Source organism: Hylaeus volcanicus, chromosome 1 (assembly GCF_026283585.1).
Source record: "Hylaeus volcanicus isolate JK05 chromosome 1, UHH_iyHylVolc1.0_haploid, whole genome shotgun sequence".
NCBI classification, from domain to species: Eukaryota; Metazoa; Arthropoda; class Insecta; order Hymenoptera; family Colletidae; genus Hylaeus; species Hylaeus volcanicus.
In genome coordinates this window covers 31,480,173-31,501,306 of record NC_071976.1, presented here as the reverse complement: position 1 = coordinate 31,501,306, position 21,134 = coordinate 31,480,173, and the positions used below count along the sequence as shown (strand labels likewise).

Genomic DNA, 21,134 nt, shown 5'->3' with positions numbered 1-21,134 from the left:
TAAGAACACGAAACGTAGGGTACGGGATTGGTCGCGTAGGTAAAGCGATCGACTGTGGATCCGAGGATCGTGGCTTCGAATCCCCGTGCCTTATTTTTCGTTTAGACTCCTACGCTATTCAGTCTCCGGTAGCTTGAATAATATATCATTTTAGCAGAAAAACTTTCAATAACATTTATCTGGCAGTGAACGCGTTCAAATAAATGTATTCCATATATCGAGGGATCGTGTACCTACAGACGAACATTGCACATTTGTCTAGGCTTATCAGAATTCGAAGCTTTCATCGATCACTCACCATAAATGTCTGAGCAATCGTTAAACATACATCCACGTCTCATTCCCTTCCTCCGCCCTGTAGACTTCTAATGCTATCGAGCAGCCCCCACGACGAACCATCGGTCTAGCGAAGGGGGTGAAAGCGAGACGAAACGAACAGAACAGATACAAACAGAACCCAAAACAAACAAAGAAAAAAAAAACGAAGGAGGGGAGAAGAATCGATGTTGTATTGAGAGACGAAATGACGTGTGTGTTCCAGCAGCATCCGAACGCGACGAACAGTAGCGAGACGAGCGTGGGTGGCGTGTCGGGTGCATGCGGAAGCAGCGGCATACCGGCGGGTGGAGAGGCCGGGTGCAGCAGCAGAGGTGGCAGCAGCAGTGGTGCTGGTGGCACGGCAGGACAGGGCTGCGAGCAGGGAGCCCACGGTGGCCCCTCGTCTCATTCCAGGGAGAGCCACGCCAAGTTCAGGCACGGCCTGCTACAGCTTATGATCCACACGATCGATCCGCTCCACGACGGTCAGTCCCGCGCCGGTATACCAACTCCACACTCTATCACTCTCGCTTGCCGCTTTGCCTTAGCGCTGACAGCACGCTCTTAGCTGGTAGTCTTTTAGCAATTATAGCGTAGCTTTTTTTTTTTTCTTCTAATACAAACGCGTACGGTGATTCCTCGCTACGAAGGATCGAGTATCCATCGACTAGAGTCATCGACCAGATAGCGGAACTGGTGAACCCACTGACGGAACTTCCAACCGGTGCCGCGCGCGTACATTAATATCGCTTATGGTTCGACGAGGTTTTCCCAGGTGAAAATGAATCCAAACGCGTCGTACGTAGTCGGTAGTTTTATTTTGGATCGATTCGAGTAAACGAACGATCGAAAGTAGTCGCGTTTGGACTCGTTTTTAGTAGCATCGATGCTCGTGTGCTTTAAGCGAGGAATCGTAGACTGCGACGCGAGAACCGATCGTCCTCGAAGACGAAGATGTTTCGGTAATATACTACAGAAACTCTTTTCTTTTTTCCTTAATCGTGTGGTTCTCGCGTCGATGTTTTCACTCACCGTACTACGTGCACGGGCCGTGGTCTCGCGTAACGCTTCCGGGTACCTCGATCGCAGATATAAGTTTCACGGTTCGAAACAGAGATGTCACTGTCTCGATGTAGAACGCGCTATCGCTCAGACGTCTAACCGCCCCGTATAGCAGCGATTGCAATTAAATAAAGACTAACAAGATTATTAGCTAAATTTTTATAACATCTTCGTTAACTTGATTCACACTATGACGTCTTGCGCGAACGAAACACATTCGTTTCGTTACGCCAACGAGTATAAACAGTTTCGATTGTTTCAGAGTAGGCAAAAAAAATGAGACACTGTACCTTTTTTGGATTAGAGTGGCAGTATTAATCCCATTACTCGATCGCCAGTGGCGATTGCGAAGACTTCCGAGCGATAACGCATTGGCTACCCTCGCGAAGGTCGTAGACCAGCAGGAACAGATCGATACTCGACTCCGCGAATGTCGACGATCGTCTTTAAGAGAGCCGCCAGACGTCGAGCGTTATATTTTTCCGCTCGCCCGTATCCGTGGCCGAGGAAAGCTTTCTTCCGCGACGCGCCACCGCGACGAACCGCAAAACTTCCTACGGGTTCTGTCGTTTAAAGTGCTTTTAAATGTAGAGACGCTTATCAAGGCCGCGGTTATCTCTCTCTATCGACAGCCAGGCCAAGCCTGGGAACTCTTGACCCGGTGAAACATATCGAAGAACGTTTCCGCCCGGTCGCGAAACCTTGGATCGTGGTTCGACCGAGTATCTGGACAGGGTGATTCGCGAAAAATAAAAGGAACACGGGAAAATGTAGTAGATTTGTTTAGATCGTAGGAGCAAGAAGTAATCGTAGATTTGTTTCGAGTATCGGTAGATCGGTAGACAGTAGCGCAGAGGAATGTTAATTTAAGAAAGTTTGGTAGTTTGAGTAAAGGTATATCGAGTCGACGTTTCCTATAGCATTGGTCCTATTCAGGAGTGAATTACTCCAAATATTTTTCTCTATTCGAAATACCGATGACTAGACTGCGGATTTTTTTGCATTTATAGGGATTTTAAATGTGCAAGAATATAAAAAATATTGAGAGTAAAGTTCGTATTATAATATTTACAGAGTAAAATAAATTTAGGTTCAATTTTCGTAGGTACGTTTACCAAGATTTTATTTTGCATAAAGATCCCCAGTCTACCGATGACTATTCTCAAGATTATTTTTTTTCCGCACGTTGTCGTACACCTGGAAGAGACCATCGACGATTGGTCGAAACGTCGACATACTAGAAAAAATAGTTATGGTAAATTATAGTATACGTAGCAAGTTATGAGTATTGAAAAAATAACAGTAGAAACATGTGGTATATGTATCAACTTGAATCAGTTAAAGGAAAAAAACCACGAGTACACAGATTCGATCCACCGATTCGTAATTTAATTAATACCAATTACGAGGTGGATCCGTCGGAGTTTCCCAAACTAAGTGTGTTTTGACGTATTTAAAATTCCGATTAAGATTCGTCCCGAATCGAGGCTACACGAAAGGCCTCGAATTATTAATCAATTGACCCGCATATATACACCACGGCGGCCTCTGGAACGTTCTTATATAACGTGCTATTTTACCGAGCGTCTTTCCCGCGCGACACGAGTTTCGCGAAACGGGATTCGTCGTTGTTGCTCGTCTAGCTACGTTGGTTTCGTTGCATGACCGATGGTTGTGTGCACCGTTGGGTCGTGCGAAGCGATTAAACGTTGCGAGCACTCGACGATAACGAGCCAGAAGTTCAATGTCGTGCCGAGTGCCTGCGTACGCTGTCGCGGATCGTTCGACGCACCTAGAGTCTAAGAATCAGTAGTACTACTGAACTAGCGTTGGTTCCGGTTGAATAATTTACTGTTCGAGTAATCGATGAATATCCAAATTAACATATAGATTAAATAACGCGAGACCGAAATAATTGAGGAATCTCATAAGTCCAGAAAACGTAAAATCGAGTAGCTATCGGAGTATCGACGTACTTTTGTAATGAACGATTTAAAAGTTACGCTGGTCACGTTTTTCTTTGACAGACTGCAATACGCGTCCCGCGATGCATCGACGAGCGATCAGGTCTATCAGATTAACCGGGAGCGATACGATTCGACAGTGACTGGGAAAATAAATGCTACTACGTGGTCGTTACCACGCTCTCGCTCCCTATCCCAACGCTGTCCTTTGCGTATTTATAGATCAGCCCACGGCCTCGTAGAAAAAAAAAACCGGAACGTTATTTTTCATCGACTGTAGAAGGTCCGCGAGGCCGCTGTTTGCCAGCGGACCTGGCACTAATAACGATGGGGCCGATAAACGATAACCTTCCCCCCTCGTCGATGGGCAAAATTCTCCATCTCGATAAAGAAATTCGTGTAACGAACGCAAAATTGATATCTCGATAATTTTCGGTAATATTAGATGATCCTTTGAAAGGAAAGCCTTGTTTATTTTATTCGCTCGATTAAAACGCGCAGTATTACGTTTCGCTAGAAATTACAATCGGAATCGCGCAATCGTATTACGTTTCACGTTTAACGAGCAACAGCTCAATCGAGCGAACGTTGCGAATAAATCGTCGCAAGTTTCGGCGCGTCATCTATTAATCGAATAAAATCGCGCCCACCTCCGCTCAACCCCTCCATCGAAGAATCTGCCTCGATTGCTCCCGGATAGATTGGAATTGTAATTCCTGCAGGGAACGATCTCGACCACGGTAATTACTCTTTTACGAAGCAGGGAAGCCGCGCGATTTCTCACCATGGGTCTTGATGGTATTCCGTCCTCGCGTCTCCCTTTCTCTCGGATGACACTCGATCCAGAGGAGACGGGGTCGAGGGCGCCTCGCGATATTAGAACCGGGCGATCGACGTTGAAAATTTACGACGGGTACGCGCCCCATTCGCCCGGGGAATACCTTGGCGAACGTTCACTTCCGAAGATGAGACGCTTCCGTTTCTCTCCATCCGAGAATGTTTCGGCTCCCGTTGTTAAACCCTCGACTACTACGAACCCAGTTTTTTTACGTTCCTCCGGAGGCGAGCAGAATTCTTATCCGGATTAAAATTTCGAGTACTCGTTACTCTTCGTGTTGAAATCGAAGTCGAATCGTGCGATGAAATTTTTTCACGGAATAGGAATGTATAGTAATTTGAGGTTTACATTTTCTTTAGTAGGGAAGGTAGGAAACGAGTATGAACTTTTTACGTAGTATTTAAACCCGTTCGATATTAATTTAAAATATAATTTACAGGGCGCGAAAGCGTAAATGGGAATTGAAATTTATTTCTTCCTCGGTAGTTACTTCGGCGAGCTAATTGAATGGCATTTTCTGTAGAGCAATCTCCGAGACGATTTCGATCGCGTTTTGGGGCTTTTGTTCCATCGTGCCACGGTAACATTCTCTGTCTCGTGGAAATGGATTTCACAGCGTGCATTTCGCGACCGCGAGCCTCTCTCCTCTCCAGCCCACCTGTTTTGTGTAGATTGCAATAATCTACGCGTCGCACGTCGGCTTAAGCTTGTGCAACCAGTGGATAAATTGTTTTCGGGTACTTTACGCGTTGAGGTTTACTTAGATAGTTGTCTTAGACTCTGTAGCTTCGGTACAGTCTGTTAGGATGCACGCCAATCTCCGCTTCCGAGCAACCGAATCCAATAATCAGACTTATCGATTAAAAAACTTCGCGCAAGCCTTCTGTTTAAAAATATCGTCGACGATATTCGAAACTTTTTACGTAGACAAGAATTCGGCTCGTCCGTACTCCGTGCTCGTAGCGGTTAGGTCAATAGAAAAATATAGTGCATCGACGATGGAATTTGTACAGGTGTCCCGACAACCGTATGTCAACCAAAGAAACAGAGATCGCGGTGGCGTGATCGATAGGAATCTTAATCCAGAAGGTAACCCGGTAATCTCGACGTTGAAATTGATTTCGGGGTTGCGCACGTACCGTGTACCGGACTCGGTTATATAAATGGGTCAGGTCACGCGCGAATGAAAAGAAAAGGACGATCATCAATTAGACAACTCTTTCGCGCAGGTTTTACGGTTAATCGAGCCATCGAACCGAAAATTAAGGAACGAAATTTCATTCGGTCTTTCCTCTCCGCGAAAACGCCACGTTTCGATCGACGAACAAAACGCTTCAATATTTTATCCAACGACTATACGCTAAAATTTGTATAACTAGTTAAACGAATTCGAATCGTACAATATCGCACAAATTGGCCAGAAATAATTGATCGTAGTACCAATTACAATGTGTGTCTATCGTCGAATAAAATATCCTCTCAGAAATGATAAAAAAAAATATTCGACTCGCGCGATTAACAACACAATTTAATCCGACCGTGCGTCGCGCAATATATTCCCTCGTCCTCTTTTTCCCGGAACGCGAAGTCAGCCATCGAAAGCGCGTCATTAATCTCGATTGCTTGGGAAACGTTCGATACGCGATTTCGTGGCAGACAGCGTCCGCGCGCGCGCGCGCGCGTGTGTGTGTGTGTGTGTGGGTGGGTGCGCGTTCAAACAGACCCATCTGGAAACTGGAAAACTTTTTTCCCCCTGGCTCGAGAGGCAGCCACCTATTTTTATTGTCGGGAGCATTCGCTCGGCCCGCTCTCCTTTCTTCTCGTCTCCTCGATTTTCTCGCGACGAGTTAGCAGGCGGAAAAATAGAGGGTGGCAGGTGGTCTGCGGGAATCGCGGGAGAGGCTGTGCGGTCGGCTTCGAATGAATTTGCGGGACGCGTTTTGAGCACATATCCACGAGTAGCGGTGAGTGGCGAGTATGTATCGGGACCCTGACCTAGAAACCTCCCCGTATCGATCGATGGTAACTAGCGAATCCACACTTGGGGCTCGGCTTCCTTTTCCCTTCCTTTAAACTTCGGGCCTTCAACGTCATCCGGACATCACGTCGCGAGCGACGCTCGAGATAATATTCAGGACGAATCCGCTACCCTTCCTGGAGGAAGGATCGGTATTTTCCCGCGACCTAGGTCCTCCAGCCTTCCTCCTTCCGTTCACGGGAAACGCGAGCTTTAGCTGCCGAATTTCCCTTAAATTTCAGCACTCTATGAATTTTTATGAAATTCCGTTAATATATTATTATTGTACTACCTTGTTGGCAGCGATGGGCAAAACCTTAGGCTTCGAATAAATCCGAAGTTTACCGACGTGTTTCTCTCGTTTCCTTCTTTGGAAAATGTTCAACAGAAGAAACGAGACAAACATATCGGTAAACTTCGGATTTATTCGAAGCCTAGGATTTTGCCCATCGCTGCTTGTTGGTTATCTAGAGATATTTTTCTAGAGATAATAGGTGGAAGGGAAGCTGAAGTGTTACCAAAAAATATCGTTTGTAAAATTGCTCCTATGCGTTAGGAGCACTTCCACTTTTAATTTAACCCTTTGCACTCGAGAGGCGACTCTCAGTCACCATTAGGTTTCGCAGCAAATCTACGATACCTAATGTTTCTTTAAGTTTAATTTCTTCGGAGCTCGAAGTGTTGATAAAATGATTGTCGGTGAGGAAAAGGTAGCCTTATTCTCAAATCTAGAAGAAACATTTCGAGTTGCTGGTAGATACCAGAAAAAAACGCCTCGAGTGCAAAGGATTAATGTCTCGTCCTTTTCGATCATTTTAAAAGGATACATTTCTATGTACCATGTTTTGGAGGTGCAGTCGACTCGAGTAAACTTTTTAGAAGCGACACTCCTCGTGCGTCACTCGTCGTCGAATCATCCCAATCGAACGTGTTATTCGCAATGAACGGGATGCGCCAGCTGGCTAGGTTTTTTAATAACTTGTGGATAATACCAAGCGGCATTGTGACGGAAGGCCAATCGAAATCCCCAACGGCGTTTACTATATAGGTGCAAAAGCGAGATGAAAGGGGGTGGAGAGAGCGAGAGAGTTGTTTTATCGAAAATCCTCGTCACATTCCTGTCCCCTGGGATACGAGTCCCGATTACGCGCCGCTCCGCCGGGGGATGATATTAACAAATTGGGCCGCGCTGCTTTAATTCCTAGTCTTTGCTCTCGAACTCTCGACTGCCGTTGGTTAACGTTCCGTCATACTTTTACTTAATTCCCAGCGCCTAGTTTGCAGCCTTCGTTCTATTTACAGAGGGAACAGTCCAAGTTTGTCCTAAATGTCAACCCCTCCCCTCGATCTCCCGCGACCCGCCCTTCCTCGTCGTTCAAAAGAGCAAACGCGAAACACGGATGTCCTGAATGTCTATCGAATTTCGCGCGTCTTTCCTTCGTTTGCACGGAGTTGCCTCGCTACGAGGCGAGCAAAGTTTCGCGAATTTTTTACGCGATTCTTTGGTGAAACAATTTTGCGTAAACCTCGCGCTGGGGTCGGTGGTTTGTTTAGGAAAGGGAACATCGTTACACTCGTTGTTTGTCGATTTTTCTGAAACCGTAACCGTTTCGACGGAGCCGAAAGCTAACAAGAAGCATCGCAAACTCGGCGACCTTCGCTCGACAGGCTGGGGCAAGCCCGAGTAATCAATCACTGCGGCTTTTGCATTGGAATTACCTGGCACCCGCGTCTAATCGTTTACACGCGAGACCCTCGCGGGAATCCGACTCCACCAAAAAGGGCTCTGCCGATATCGATCGACAACACTCGATGTTTGCGCTATTTTTCGTACCTCCCATTCCATCCATCCTCTTCCCTAGGGCGATGCGAGCTCAGTGATCATGATTTCCTCGGTATCGTACACTCGCCAGGAAACAATAATGCGCGAAAAACGTGAGCTGAATCCCTTTGTTATCCTTGGATCCCTGAAGTACTTTGAGGGATAAAATACTGGTATTTTCGGAGGTAAAAACGGGTACAATTTAAACGAGTTGTGAAAACATTCCGAATCAGGTTTATTAAGTTGTCCAAAAAGTTTGTGACAATTTTTACAAACATTCAAAGGCGTATTTGAATTTTAATATACACTTATTGAGTTGCAGAGGTACCATTATTTTCCATACCTTTTAAGGGATCTACACGTGTTATTTGTTTTCAACCATTCCGATATATTCAGGCCTTCCAGACAACCTAATCAAATAATTAAAGTCTTCTTGTTACATCAAAGTACTCGTATATTACATGTCCTATGAATATCATACTCCGTTAATTTATTTCACTCATTGTTTTCTGTTCTCCTATAATCGAGAAATCGATCTTACTATTCCCATCGCATCCTTTTAACAAGATTTAGAATTTTTATTTCATCGTGCTAAATTTTCATTTCTATTTAACCAGCGTCCTCCGTATCAATTATGTTCTGTGTAAGAGTCGGCGATGCAAAGTAGTTTTTCCCATTTTAATATTTATATCGCCGTGCAACGTTCCAAGTAATTACAGCTGCTCCCTTCGCGATCCGTTCGCGAAACTTCGTTCCTGATGATGAGAAACAGGGACAAGAGCAACGACACTCGAACTCGGGGCTCAATTTTCTGGATAATTCGCGAAACGACGCCGGAAGATGCCGGGAACTCGTTATCTCGACGCTGCGCGTCCGTCAGAAGTAGGCTGAATTTTATTCAAATAATAATTCTTAATAAACAGCAAACGTAGCCGACCCGTGCGTAGAAACTTTGTTCTAATTTTCATTTCTATTTAACCAGCATCTCGTCATAGGTTCCTTATCTTTCACACGTTATTCGTCGTGCATCTTTATAAGAATTCTTCCATGTTGATTTAATAAGTGCTTGTTTCCAAGCCCGCGGATCTGAAACATTTTCCTCGAGCTTAGGACCTTGAAAATATGATTCCAGGAAGCTTTTATCTAATACAGCGGGAAGTCGATTTTTCCAAAAGGGGCCAGAATAGGTCTTTAAGAAACATAACGATCACCAGGTTCAGGAGGCACTCGACTCCGCGAAAATTTGCTTCGAGATAAAGGAACTTCAAAGATGCTGGCTCTCATTGCACCGAACGAACCTTGGGATTACCCCCGCGACGCTTTTTCCCTTGGAGCTTTTACGCTTTCATTCCCACAGTTTCCTCCCGGCTGACGTCTAACCGTGTTAGGTTCCCTGGCTACGACCGAGGAGAAAATAAAGAAGGCCAGAATGAAATTCTTGCTTAGAACGGATGAAATTGTCTCCCATGCGCGCGGACACACGCGAACCTTACGAGGACGGGGAAAGCTAACCTCCCAGGGTTGCCAACCATTCGCCGACCTACCGCACCGACAAACACAAAAATATTTGCTCTATTAACGAGGCGGTTTTACAACCGTGCGAAGGACGCGCCGAGATCTATATCTACGTTCTTAACGATCGCCTCGCTCGATGTCCTTTCCCTCCACGTGCTCGCTATACGGGGTGTCGAGCTAAAAGAGAGGGTGGAAAATACGTTTCCTTTCGAAGGCCACCATTAATTTAGTCGAGCTTCTTTTAAGCCGCGTGTATGCACGGTAAAATTTTATTTTCGGAACGATACGTTGTACAAATTTTCAGCGATGGTCGGCAACCTATGACCCACGGGGTCAAGCAGTGACTCACGATGTCACACCGACTGACTCACCAACCGAACCCATCGTTATTTTTGACAGCAACCCTTCGACGCACCTCCGCTCAATGATCGTTTCGCTCCTGTAACATCCCCCCGTCTCTAAATAACTTTTCCATTCTCGTTTTCACAACCGACTACGACTTTGATCTTCCTAATTTCGTAAATAAGTCGAGTTAAGATTCCCACTTTTGCGAATAAATTCTTCCTTAACGGTCCCACTTCCATGAATAATTTCAACCCTAACACGTGCCCACTTACACGAGTAACTTCAACCTCACCATTCTCACCTTCATGAATAAATTCAAGTTTAACATTCTCACTTTCATGAATAACTTCGTATTCTGCACTAGCACCGGGTGGCACTACAGTGGGAGGGTTCGAGTACAATTTTCAACATTGGCCTTTTCAAAAATGTATAAAGAAATATATAAAAGAGGTCGTACATTCGTTTTGAGACGTAACCATTTTAGAACACATCGTCAACGTGTTTGTTATTTTACCCGAAGCAGGAGCGTTATTAAAACATGTGCCTAAAGCTCTCAAGATAAATTGCTGGTTTTGAATCTAACTCCAAGTTACGTTTTCGCTTTCGACCGCTCTTGCGACAGTCTTATTATACGACGACATCGAGAATTCTCAATTAAAATAAACTTTTACAGTAACAGACACAGTTACCCGCGTTAAAGATAAGGTCGTTAAATTTAATTTAAACGTGCGCCACGCGTAAAAAATGAACCAAAGGCAGAATTAGTTTAGGGTGGCCTGTTTCTGACGAGTTACCTCGCGCACACCCTGTACGTATCGCGGCGGCGTTAAACGAGTGCGTGTTTTCTTTCCAGTCGGGTGGCTCGTCGCAGCTGAAAAGCGTCACCTTAACGACGACTCTGATTACGAAGGACACAAGCTCGTTTTAATCGTTCGTAAAACCGGAGCATGCCCGCCGAATAAACACAGCCCCGATCGAGCTTTGTAGGTTAATGGGTGACACTTCGGCCGACCTGCACGGGCTTATTCCACTTGATCCGGCCGAGCCTCTTTCGTTTCTTCCGTCCTCTCCGAATCCTGTAGACCTGGCTTCGAAATTCTCATCGTGTCGGGCAAATAACGAGACTGTCGTTCTATTTTACGTTGCCTTGAGAATCTCTGATAGTCGACGACTAAATTAATCGACTCTTCTCCTCCGATCCACTTGGACTCGATCGCCCTAAGCGTTCTTACGATACTTGTGTAAATATTTATTTATCCATCGAATCCTACTGTCTCGGAGAGCTTAAGAGAGGGGGGTAGAACAACGTGTAACGATCCCAAAAAAAAAAAACAGAGACGTACTTTCAGAAAACTTTCATCGTGCTTTATCGAACATTTGAACAAAGACTCTCGCACAGTCTCCCCTTAAACGGGAAGTTCTAATTAAACACACGTCCCTGTTCTTTTGTTCCCGTTAACTTCGCCCGTGCTCCTCACCTTTCCTTACAGCAGATCGCGAGGAGAGGAAACAGAATACAAAGAGTAAAAAATTACCGAAGTCTAACAGCTTAACACACGTTGGCCCGTTTCCTTTTTCTATTCACTCGCGTTCCGTCTACCGCGGAGGCTCTCCTATTTGCGCGTTTCTCCCGTACGCCTTTCTATCTCGCTCGGGGCGGCTTAGGGGTCGATACTTTCATCGCGGTCCGACTTCTCGCCCAGGGCTCCTCGCTTTTCTTTCTCTCGCCTCGTTTCTAGCTTCGAGAACGAAGGCCACTCGCCGGAGTTCTTTTCTCTTTGACATAGCGCGTCGCAGCGACGCGGGTCCCCGATTGGTCGAAGCTAATCGCCGAATTACGGTCTTCCTCTTCTTTGCACGCGAGCTTTTCTTTCGAACTCGACGATCCATCGACTGACACCCACCCGCGGGACACGTGCAATATTTCACGCATCCATCTAGAAATCGAGGCAAGAAAGCTGTCGACGTTGCCAGAACTCACCGGTTTAGAACCTATCGAGTTTTTGACCATTCGCGAGGTTTGAGAGGTAATTCTCAGTCACCATTAGGTTTCACGCAGCAAATCTACAATACCTAATGTTTCTTTAAGTTTAATTTCTATGGAGCTCGAAATGTCAATAGAATCAGTGAGGATAAAGGTGACCTTATTCTGAAATCTAGATAGCTTAGAATTCATGCCAATAGAATGGTAAGAAACATCTCAAGTTGCTGGTAGATACCAGAAAACAAGGCCTCGAGTACAAAGGGTTAATATTGGCTGGAATACAAACAACTCATTCATGTCTGACGATTTCTCGCCAATTCTACTTACGGAGTTCGTTAATAGTCGAAACTTCCGAACGAACGTTCCAAGATTAAAAACAGTGCGAGAGGCGATATAGTTCGATCGTTCCTTTTCGCAAATTGAATGGAAGGAACAGGGACGAAGGCGGCAAATACTTAGGTACAGAATTCTGTCCTGCGCACGCAGAATGGTAATTCTTCCCTTCTGCTGACTAGAACCAAGAAAGTAAAAAGATCCAGCGCTGCAGAGTCCGCACGAACCGCTCGTTAACGAGGTCCTTAATGCATGTGTCTGCGAGAGTATTTTAACAAGGACGCATCCCGAGGGCGAAATCTTGTTCTGTACGGGCAGAGGTAAACTCGCACGGTGATGGAAAAATACTACACGTGTACTCTTTAATTTTTGTTAACGAGTTACCTTTAAAGTTCGTCGACCAAAAAAACCAAGTAGTATCGGGAACAAAATCTTCGATCGTATTGAGACATTAATCTACTGTAATTTTGACTAAACAACCAACAGATGTAACCGTGTTTCGTTTCGGGTCTTTTATAGAGCAGTTTTTCAAATCGTCGTCGTTTCGAGGTCGACGTTAACGATCGCAATCTTCGAACGTCCACTCGCGCCACTTTCTGCTATCTCAACGCCGTCGCGTTAATTATTTCAACGATTATAGCGGCAACGATCGCCAGGGGAGCTTAGACTGCTTTAAAGTCGTCGTTGCCGCAAATATTTACCCTGGCCATCGCTGGACGCGGTCGGCCGTTCTAAATATTTAAGAAAACGCGTTAAATATGCCACTTTTTTTTCCCCCCATCGCGTCCGTCGCGGGCGGGTTAATCGATAAACACTACTAACGATGCACGTTGGGGATGCATACATCTACGTCGACGTGTACGTGGTCTAACCAGAGCCTGTGTCGAGAAAAAAAAAAAGTTACGGTGTCTAGAATATAAAATAAAATCGATGCTGAGGAAGGTCCTCGATGGGGTCTTAGATCCGAAACAGATTTATATTCTAAAAAAGTAGCGTTTGAACAAATTCTTCGCGATACAAATGTCACAATTGGACTGGAATTGCTGTTTATTGCGTTAAAAAGAGAGCAGAAAGGAAGAACGGGTAAAGAAGAAGAACGAGATAAATATCAGACGAGGTAGCCTCCGGCTAGACGGACACTTTGGTATCGCGCAGCGACTTTCAGTGTTCTTCTCGCCATTCTTTCTCGACCCTTCGAGTTTCCTCTTTGACCTACTATCGCGGGAATAAGTATCAGGATCGGTGGAAGTCGAGTCGGGTCGTGGTTACGAGCGAATTTCAACTGTCTTACAGCCGTTTCTCAGGGAGCCGGCCGTCGAAAGCGGAGTTAACGCGTTTCCGTCGACTATGGCAGTTCCGAGGTTGAATTACGAGGGCTGAATTACGCTGGAAAAGATACGCCCCGAGGACGAAGTGTCGGAAGTTGGTCGCCAGAAGCTAAGAAAATATTTGCCAACAACGGGGTGGTGTACGCGCCCCTTTCAGGGGGACATATTGTAGTAATTTACACGGGTGCGAGACGTTCATTCGAAACAGTACCGCTCATTAATTATTCGAGGAGCAGTGTATCCCGTCCTTACCTCGATTGCTCGAACGCTTCTTGAATTAATCATTTCATTCGCGAATGTCCTTTCCTGCGTCGCGTATTCGCAAAGTGCGGGCGGGATCCTTTGAAAGTTTCCGTGGGAAATCGCGAGCACTCCGCGGTAATTGTTAATATTTTAATAAAACAGTTGCATTTTTTATTCCCTCGGATATCTCGAGAGCGAATAAATTAGAATCTTTCTTTGGAACCTCGGGGGTGTCGAAACGCGAATAAAAGTTCGAATTATACGAGAGCCAAAGGAAACGAGAGGAACGCGTATTTCGCGAGTAGCGGCGTTTAAATGCCAAGGATGCGATCCGCGTCTTTCCCAAATGCATAAAGTCCGAATAATTACAAACGATGCTGAACGTCTGTCCCCTTTGAGAACGCCGGAGAGCAGCCGAGGGAAAACAAAAGTCGATGTAGCTCGAACGGAGCCATTGTACAGCGGGAAAAGTTTGCTCGTTCGCAAAAGCGCGGGGGTGGTTCCTAGGACACGGTTTTCTTTTAACGAGGTAGTCCGATTCCCTTATCCTTGGTACGCTTGCCCTGCTCGAATTCGTCGAGATTAGTTGAATCGCTGTTCGAGAACGTTCAAGGTTAGTCAAGGTTGCGAATTAATAATTCTCTAGTGCTACGTCATTCGATTAACGTCCGTGCAACTCTCATTCCGATACTATAGACGGTTGATTTACGATTCATAGTAACCACACGCGACTTTAGCATTGCGGCGACGTTTCAATCCTTGTAGCAAAGAACGTTTCATCAAAGAGAAGGGACCTTTCCTCTTAATAATATGGAAAATCTTACAGCGAATAAATTGTTGGGTTCCTACCTGAAGTAAAAATAGACCCCAATTTTGAGAGCTCCATAAATAAAAAAAGAAAGGCTCCGTTTCGTTTATTCCCGCGAACCTTTATCCGCGCAAAAATAAGAGAAGTCTGCCTCGTGTTCGTTTCATATTAAAACTCTCTATATAAAAATATGGGCCATTTATTTTCACCGTTCCTGAGGCTACGCGATGCGAGTAATTTTAATTCCTTTTTTCCACGGACGTTTCTCTCCACTGAGATCTTCCGCGACGATAAGCGCCCTCGGTACAGCTCGAACTTTCATTTCGTTCACGAAGATAACGGTAGTTCGGGATCGGGTGGACGACGATAGCACCCCGGACGCTGTCCTGCAGGCAAGTGGAGTTTTCCGAACGCCTCTGGACCGGGCGGGCGCAAATTTTCTTGAAAATTACCGCGGGTAACGATAACGAAACGGAAATCTCGGTTGATTCACGAGCCCGGATCCGCTTCCTCCTATCCGCTATTAATTAAGGCCATCTCCGGAAGGAGGAAAGAAAATCACCGACGCGAAATTAGTTCTCACCCTTGGAGCGGCCGGAGTTACCTGCGGACTCGGTATTCGCTGAGATAGCAACGGTTCTTAAAGCACATGCTTCGTCAGGAAACGGTGGGAACGCGTAAGCAGCCGACGCGTGCACTTCCAGCGGAAAAATCGCGCCACATTTCATGCTCGCCGCTTATTCTCTTTATTACTACCGTAATCAAAGTTTACGCTCCTTCTTTCTTGCCCTCCTCTTCCTCGGGCGCGAACAATGGATCCGAGAATCCATTAAATTTACGTGCAATCTCCTGCGGAAGTCGTTTGCAGGAACACGCGACTATCGTCTAATACGATTGCTGCTAATTAGGGGAAAAGAAACAAATTCTAAGCGAGACGTATGTTCGCCCGACGCTAAAGGGAACAATCGGCTTTGCGATTTCTCCTAAACAAGATTTTCTCGGCGATCTGTTAGCGCGTGTTGCGACATTCGACTCTGGTAATCCAATTGGCCTGATCGCGAAAGTTAAACCTGTTACGTGCGCGATAAACGGCTCGAAGACTCATCCGATCCTCGTAAAAGGATCATTCGTTGACATCGTTGTCGCTAAGCTGTCGAAGCATAAGCATTACGGGCAGACGTAGGTAAAATTCTATAAGGAAATAAAAATAGAAGATGGGACCCGGAATAAAATATAACGAACGACGAAGTTCAACGTCATACGAGTCATAGGATTTTTAACCGACTTCGAAAAGGAGGAGGTTACTCGATTCGACATGTATATTTTTTTGAATCTTGTACGTATTCTTATAGTTCCCTACTGCTTCTTATAGTTCCTTAAATTCACGATAAAATACAGATGTTCGATGGGTCCCGTAATCAAAAATCAAGGATCCAAGTCTATTTTTATTACAGAAACTAGAAAATATGAAAAACTCGAACGTGTGGTCCTAACATATCACTAAACTTCGTGTGGTTGTACGGTATACGCTCTGAAAGACGCTTAAGGAGGTTAATAATTCCGTTCTCCTGTCCATCGCAGACGAGTCGAGGCAAAGAAATTGAAAACGTTCGGATGAGTCGGGACTACGGAAGTTCGCGTCGCTCCGAAAATGTCCCCGCGAGCGAGATATAGGCTCGAGAGGCTGCTGGGGACACGTTGAAAGTTTTAGAAGTGGACTGTCCTGAAAGCATCGAAACTTTTGAAAGCGTTAAATGACACCGAAGACGTTTCGAATCCCGTCGCTGGTAGTTAGCAGCCGAGGTCGGTTCGCAAAACGGACCGGAAAATGGTAACTGTTACGTAACGCGGAGCTGTTCGAGGTAATCGCGCGAAGTGGAACGTAGCGATGGGCGCGCGAGGAACGCTTGAATGACCCTTGCTCATAATTATTTCGCAGTTCCAGCTTTGGCCAGATCTTAAATGCATGCTTAAATGGAACGACGACGTGCCTGCCGGTCTTGCGCATTTGCAGTGGCTGCGAAAAGCTTCTCCCCCTTGCCCTGACTGACAAGGACGCGCTCCTTCGTGTATCGTGCCCGCGATTGGACAGACTTTTAGATCAATGATTTGAACGAGCTTTTCATTTTTTGAACCGGTACAGGCGTGACTTGTTTCGCCGTTATCGTCTATATTTATTTATTCGTTTGAAAAGTTACGATAGCGGAAATCTCTTGATAGAATTTTTATCATTGGAATATTTCAAAGGTTGATTCCTTCTCAGGCTACATTTAATAGAATAGAAAAAGAATAATCTATCGGACTACCTGGTACTTGTATATATTGTAAAGAACTGTCTGTAGATCGCGCCTGTACCGATAGAAAAATCTACGATCTTCAGGTCGTTGATTTCGTCGTCCATCGCGAGCTGGATAAAGTACATTCATCAAAAATCTTGAGAATATCGCATCTTGTAAACGGTGACGAACTCTAACGTATGATTCGCGACTAATGGTAGTCTGTAGTTAACAGTCACAGGCGTTGATGACCCCTGCAACATTGTTGAAAGTGTTTGGGGTTGTATCGATTCGTTTGATCCCGGAATCGGCATTGTTATTTCATAGAGTGGGACTTGCGCGGTACCCTCGTTTCGGACACGGTCGCGATTCGATCCACTCGAAGCACACTTATGAATTACACACCGAACTCGTCAAATTATTCGAACAAAAACGATGGACCGTGGTGAAACGAACAGTATACATATTTCGAGAGTGAATGTTTAAACACGAGCATTATCATTCAGAGAAAGAGAAGTACGTATGCTTCGACATTCCGTTCGGTAAGTTGCAATTAAACTGCGGATTTTTATGCATTTACAAGTAATTCGAAGAAACTACATATTTTTGCGACGGCATGAAGATGCATCGTCGCGACAATGCGAAGATGATTCGTTCAGACATTCGACATAAAATGCATTCGGTACGTTTGCAATGATTTTATTTTGCATAAAGATCCGTGATCTAGTTATAATCTAGAGCCATTACACGAAACGATAATGCTCCGTCCGACTATTTCAATTACAAATTTCATTTTCCAACTCGTAAACACCAATTGTAATTTTATTTCCCACTTGATGTCGGTGCTCTGAATAATAGAGGGCACGAAGGTACGAGTAGAAATAAAGGTTTACGAGGGTGCTCGCGGAGAACCGTAATAGCATCGCCACGGTCGAATTACCCGGGGATCTCAACGCCTATGACGCTCGTTCGTGGATCGTTGGAGAAACGTAGAATTGCGTAGAATAGGAAATTCGTTTTTCGCAATGGTAGCCGTCTACGTGATCTCATTAACCCGCATCTCTGGTACTGTTCAGGCAAAGTGGACGAGAAAGCGACGCAGCTGCACGCGATAGCCTCGCTGAAGGCGTTGTTGGACGCCACCAGGCCGCACAACGGCGCCGCGACGTCGACCGCTGCCCATTACTCCGGCGCTGCATCGAAAGAGACCACTCTCCAGCTGCAACAAGGCTCCCAGGGCACCACGACCACCACCACGACGACGACCACCGCTGGCACCACCGCTGGCATCCAGGAACTCCCCAACGGTGGTATAGCAGCTGGTCTCGACGCGGGCCTCGAATCGGTAATTCTCAGATAAGACGAATGCCTCGTTCCCCTCGATCCTCCCTAATCCCAATTATTGCGGTATTATCGGCACTCCGGTTCTCTGCATGCGTAGAAACTCCGTTTGCGAGAACTCGAAAGATGGAAAAGATAGACGCGGGGGTTGCAAGAAGAGGCCGGGTCGTTTTAGACCCACGGTAAAATCCTTTACCCGTAAAATTACAGCCAAGAACCGCTCGTGATATGTGACGCTGTACAGAGCGACATCGAAGTTCTTTTATTTTTATTCAAAACTAAACCACGCTATTATTATTAGGTCTCACCTTATTCTTCTGCTACTTAAATTAATACGAAGTTACAAATTTTGTGTGTGTGTATAATATATTGGAAGCAGATAATACGAAAGTATCGTCCTAAAAGTTCATGCCACTTCTGCTACTTGAATTAATATGTGAAACATACCCTTAAGCGTTCTAAGAAAGGTAATCTCTCGCGTTTTATGATATCTACCTTTCTGACATAATCATTATACAGTCACTATAAAATTTCTTTAGTTTTTGTTTAGTTGTGGCACGACCTAATTACTAATATTATTTTCAAGAGAATCACACCTCGCGCGGAACTACCTCTCGATCACAGCACTCGCGAATGCTGACTAAAACGTCTCGGTACTCGACCCCCGGTGATCTTTCGTGCTCCCTGTAATAGTCCCGAAGATAAGACGCCCTTAGCTTCTTCTCTCGGCAAATCTCTCAAGGCCTCCAATCAGGCGTCTCGAGCGAGGCTAACCGTGAGGGAAGTTAGCGCCTTTCAGTTGCGAAAGGTCAAGTAGGAACGCGCTTAGACTACTGGTTACGGATAACTAGTGGAGTGCCCGACGTAATGGTACAAAGAACACGGATGCACCTTTCGGTTCCTCGGGAGTGTTTGCACGGTTCGCGTAGACGCGCAAACGCAATCATCTTTGAGAGGGGTTAGGAGGCGATAAAGCGTCTGTACGACTTGGCTCGCTTCTGCCCTATCAACTCGCGACGCCGGCACCCGCACTCGTGGCAAAGGTCATTCAAGGTCACTGAATGTCAGTTACGTGAAACAGTATCGATTACGGCACGGCGATGTTTACTCTTAGACTCTACGCGGCCTATTTGCCTCGTGCGAGATCCAAGATAATTATAAATAATGGTGGAAATCATATTCTTAGCCATACTGACACGTTCGCTTGCTCGTTGGTCGGATCATATCTCGGCAAAGAAATCTAGTGGTGACTCGATGCAAAATGTTATTACCAGACCGCGAATTTATTCGTGGTGTACAGTAATACGGTGAACATTCACAAAATTTTATGTAACGCGCGTAAGATTTATTCTATTAATATAATAGTATTAATATTTTGTTTCGCATAAGTGGATACGAGTTTATGTCGTGTTTAGTTTATTCACTTCTATTATTGTAAATGCATCCAATCCGTAGTTGAACGATATTATTTCATGAACTTTATCAAAGAATCATTTCTGCCATTATTTGTAATACTCGATATTTCGAGAATTTTTGACGCGTTCTTTATTGCGTTACATTACCGGTGCCAAGCAGGAGTAGCGGAGAAAGATTGACTGGTACGTTCGATCCGTACTTAACCCAAGCCCAGAACATCGAGCTCCGGTCAATCCTTCCTGGTGGCATAAAAGCCTCGAATCTCGAACTATTTCGGTATCGACAGTCTCTGAGTGGCGTGCGAATGTAGTTAGCCACGTTCCTCGTTCGCGCCAACCCCGAACTCGCGACGGTAGCCGCAATGCCGACGAAACGTCGCTCTGAATTTCGAACGTAGACTCCTGGTTCCAGGGAAGCCTCTGTTAACGACGGTGAACGATTTCCAAAATTATTGTATCTCGTTTAACATCCCTATTTCGAGTACGTGTCGAGGCTTTGAAAAGTTTCCACGGGAACGCGAGGACCCACATTTCGTTAGGATTTTGAAATTTTCACCAATTTTGGGATGTAAATATAGGAAGTGGCAACTAGCGCCGATAACGAAACCTGTTCCACCGTTGAGGGTGCTGATCGCAAACTCGAGATTACTTTCATCGCGTCGACAAGCATTCTTGAAAATTGCTGCTAGGATTAAATATTATTCAGACTACCGAAGACTACATAATCGAACGTTTATCGTGGCATTTATTTCCGTGACTTCGTTTAAATTCATTCACCTTTGATGCTTAACTTTCGGGAATTAATTTTTTTAGTTCCTCGGTGAAAAACACTGTCGCCCCTATACGGGTTATATTAATTCACCTCCTCGATATTTTCTACCATCGTTTGAAGAACACCTAAACAAAGTTTGAATTTAGTCGGCCAAGAATAGCGAGAGAGAGAAATCGCAAGCACGCGGAATCCTTATATTATTAATAACGAGAGGAGACAGTCGCGGAAATACGTCCCGTATTCTTGGAAGGATTCGCGGGACACTGGATCGTAATTTGAATTCGTTTCCTGTCGCAACGGCCCCAGGCTCTGCCACGGCTACGGAATCCGGTCGTTTTCTGATTTCGTTTCCCCGCGGGCCGTTCTAAAATAACTGCAGTCGCTGTTGTCGTATTCGACGCCCGGGTCAATTATCGTCTATCGATTGGAGTCGAACACCACCGGTCCAGTGAATCGACTCTCGTGATTCTTCCCCGCCCGAAGAATGCTGGTTTGGCGGATTTTTCACGATACTCCTCTGCGACTCGAGGCACTCTTTCGTTCCATCGTTCTATAAAAAAGAAAACGAATTTTCAATATGATCGTAAATCGGAGTAAAAAATGAGTCGAAGGATAAATTGCAAACATCCCGTTGCTCTCCTAATTCGGCGCTTCAGTTGTTCCCCTTTAAACGGCATTAAATTATTACCGATATAAATGCTCCTATAGCTATTAATCTCTCGACTTTTGACACGTATCATTCGGGCACGGATA

At 45.3% G+C, this 21,134-nt stretch overlaps 1 protein-coding gene across 6 annotated transcripts in view; it reads left to right on the top strand.

The window, feature by feature from the left end:
* LOC128884415 (sodium/potassium/calcium exchanger Nckx30C) overlaps positions 1-21,134 on the top strand; it is a 91,021-nt gene that overhangs the window by 41,354 nt on the left and 28,533 nt on the right. For 2 of the 6 annotated variants that reach the window (XM_054137858.1, XM_054137831.1), the window contains 2 exons: positions 545-818; positions 17,930-18,198. In XM_054137858.1, coding sequence (XP_053993833.1) covers positions 545-818; positions 17,930-18,198 — 543 coding nt within the window. Of the gene's footprint in view, positions 1-541; positions 819-17,929; positions 18,199-21,134 lie in introns of all 6 variants that reach the window. The other 4 variants (XM_054137849.1, XM_054137822.1, XM_054137867.1 and 1 more) reach the window with 3 other exon arrangements.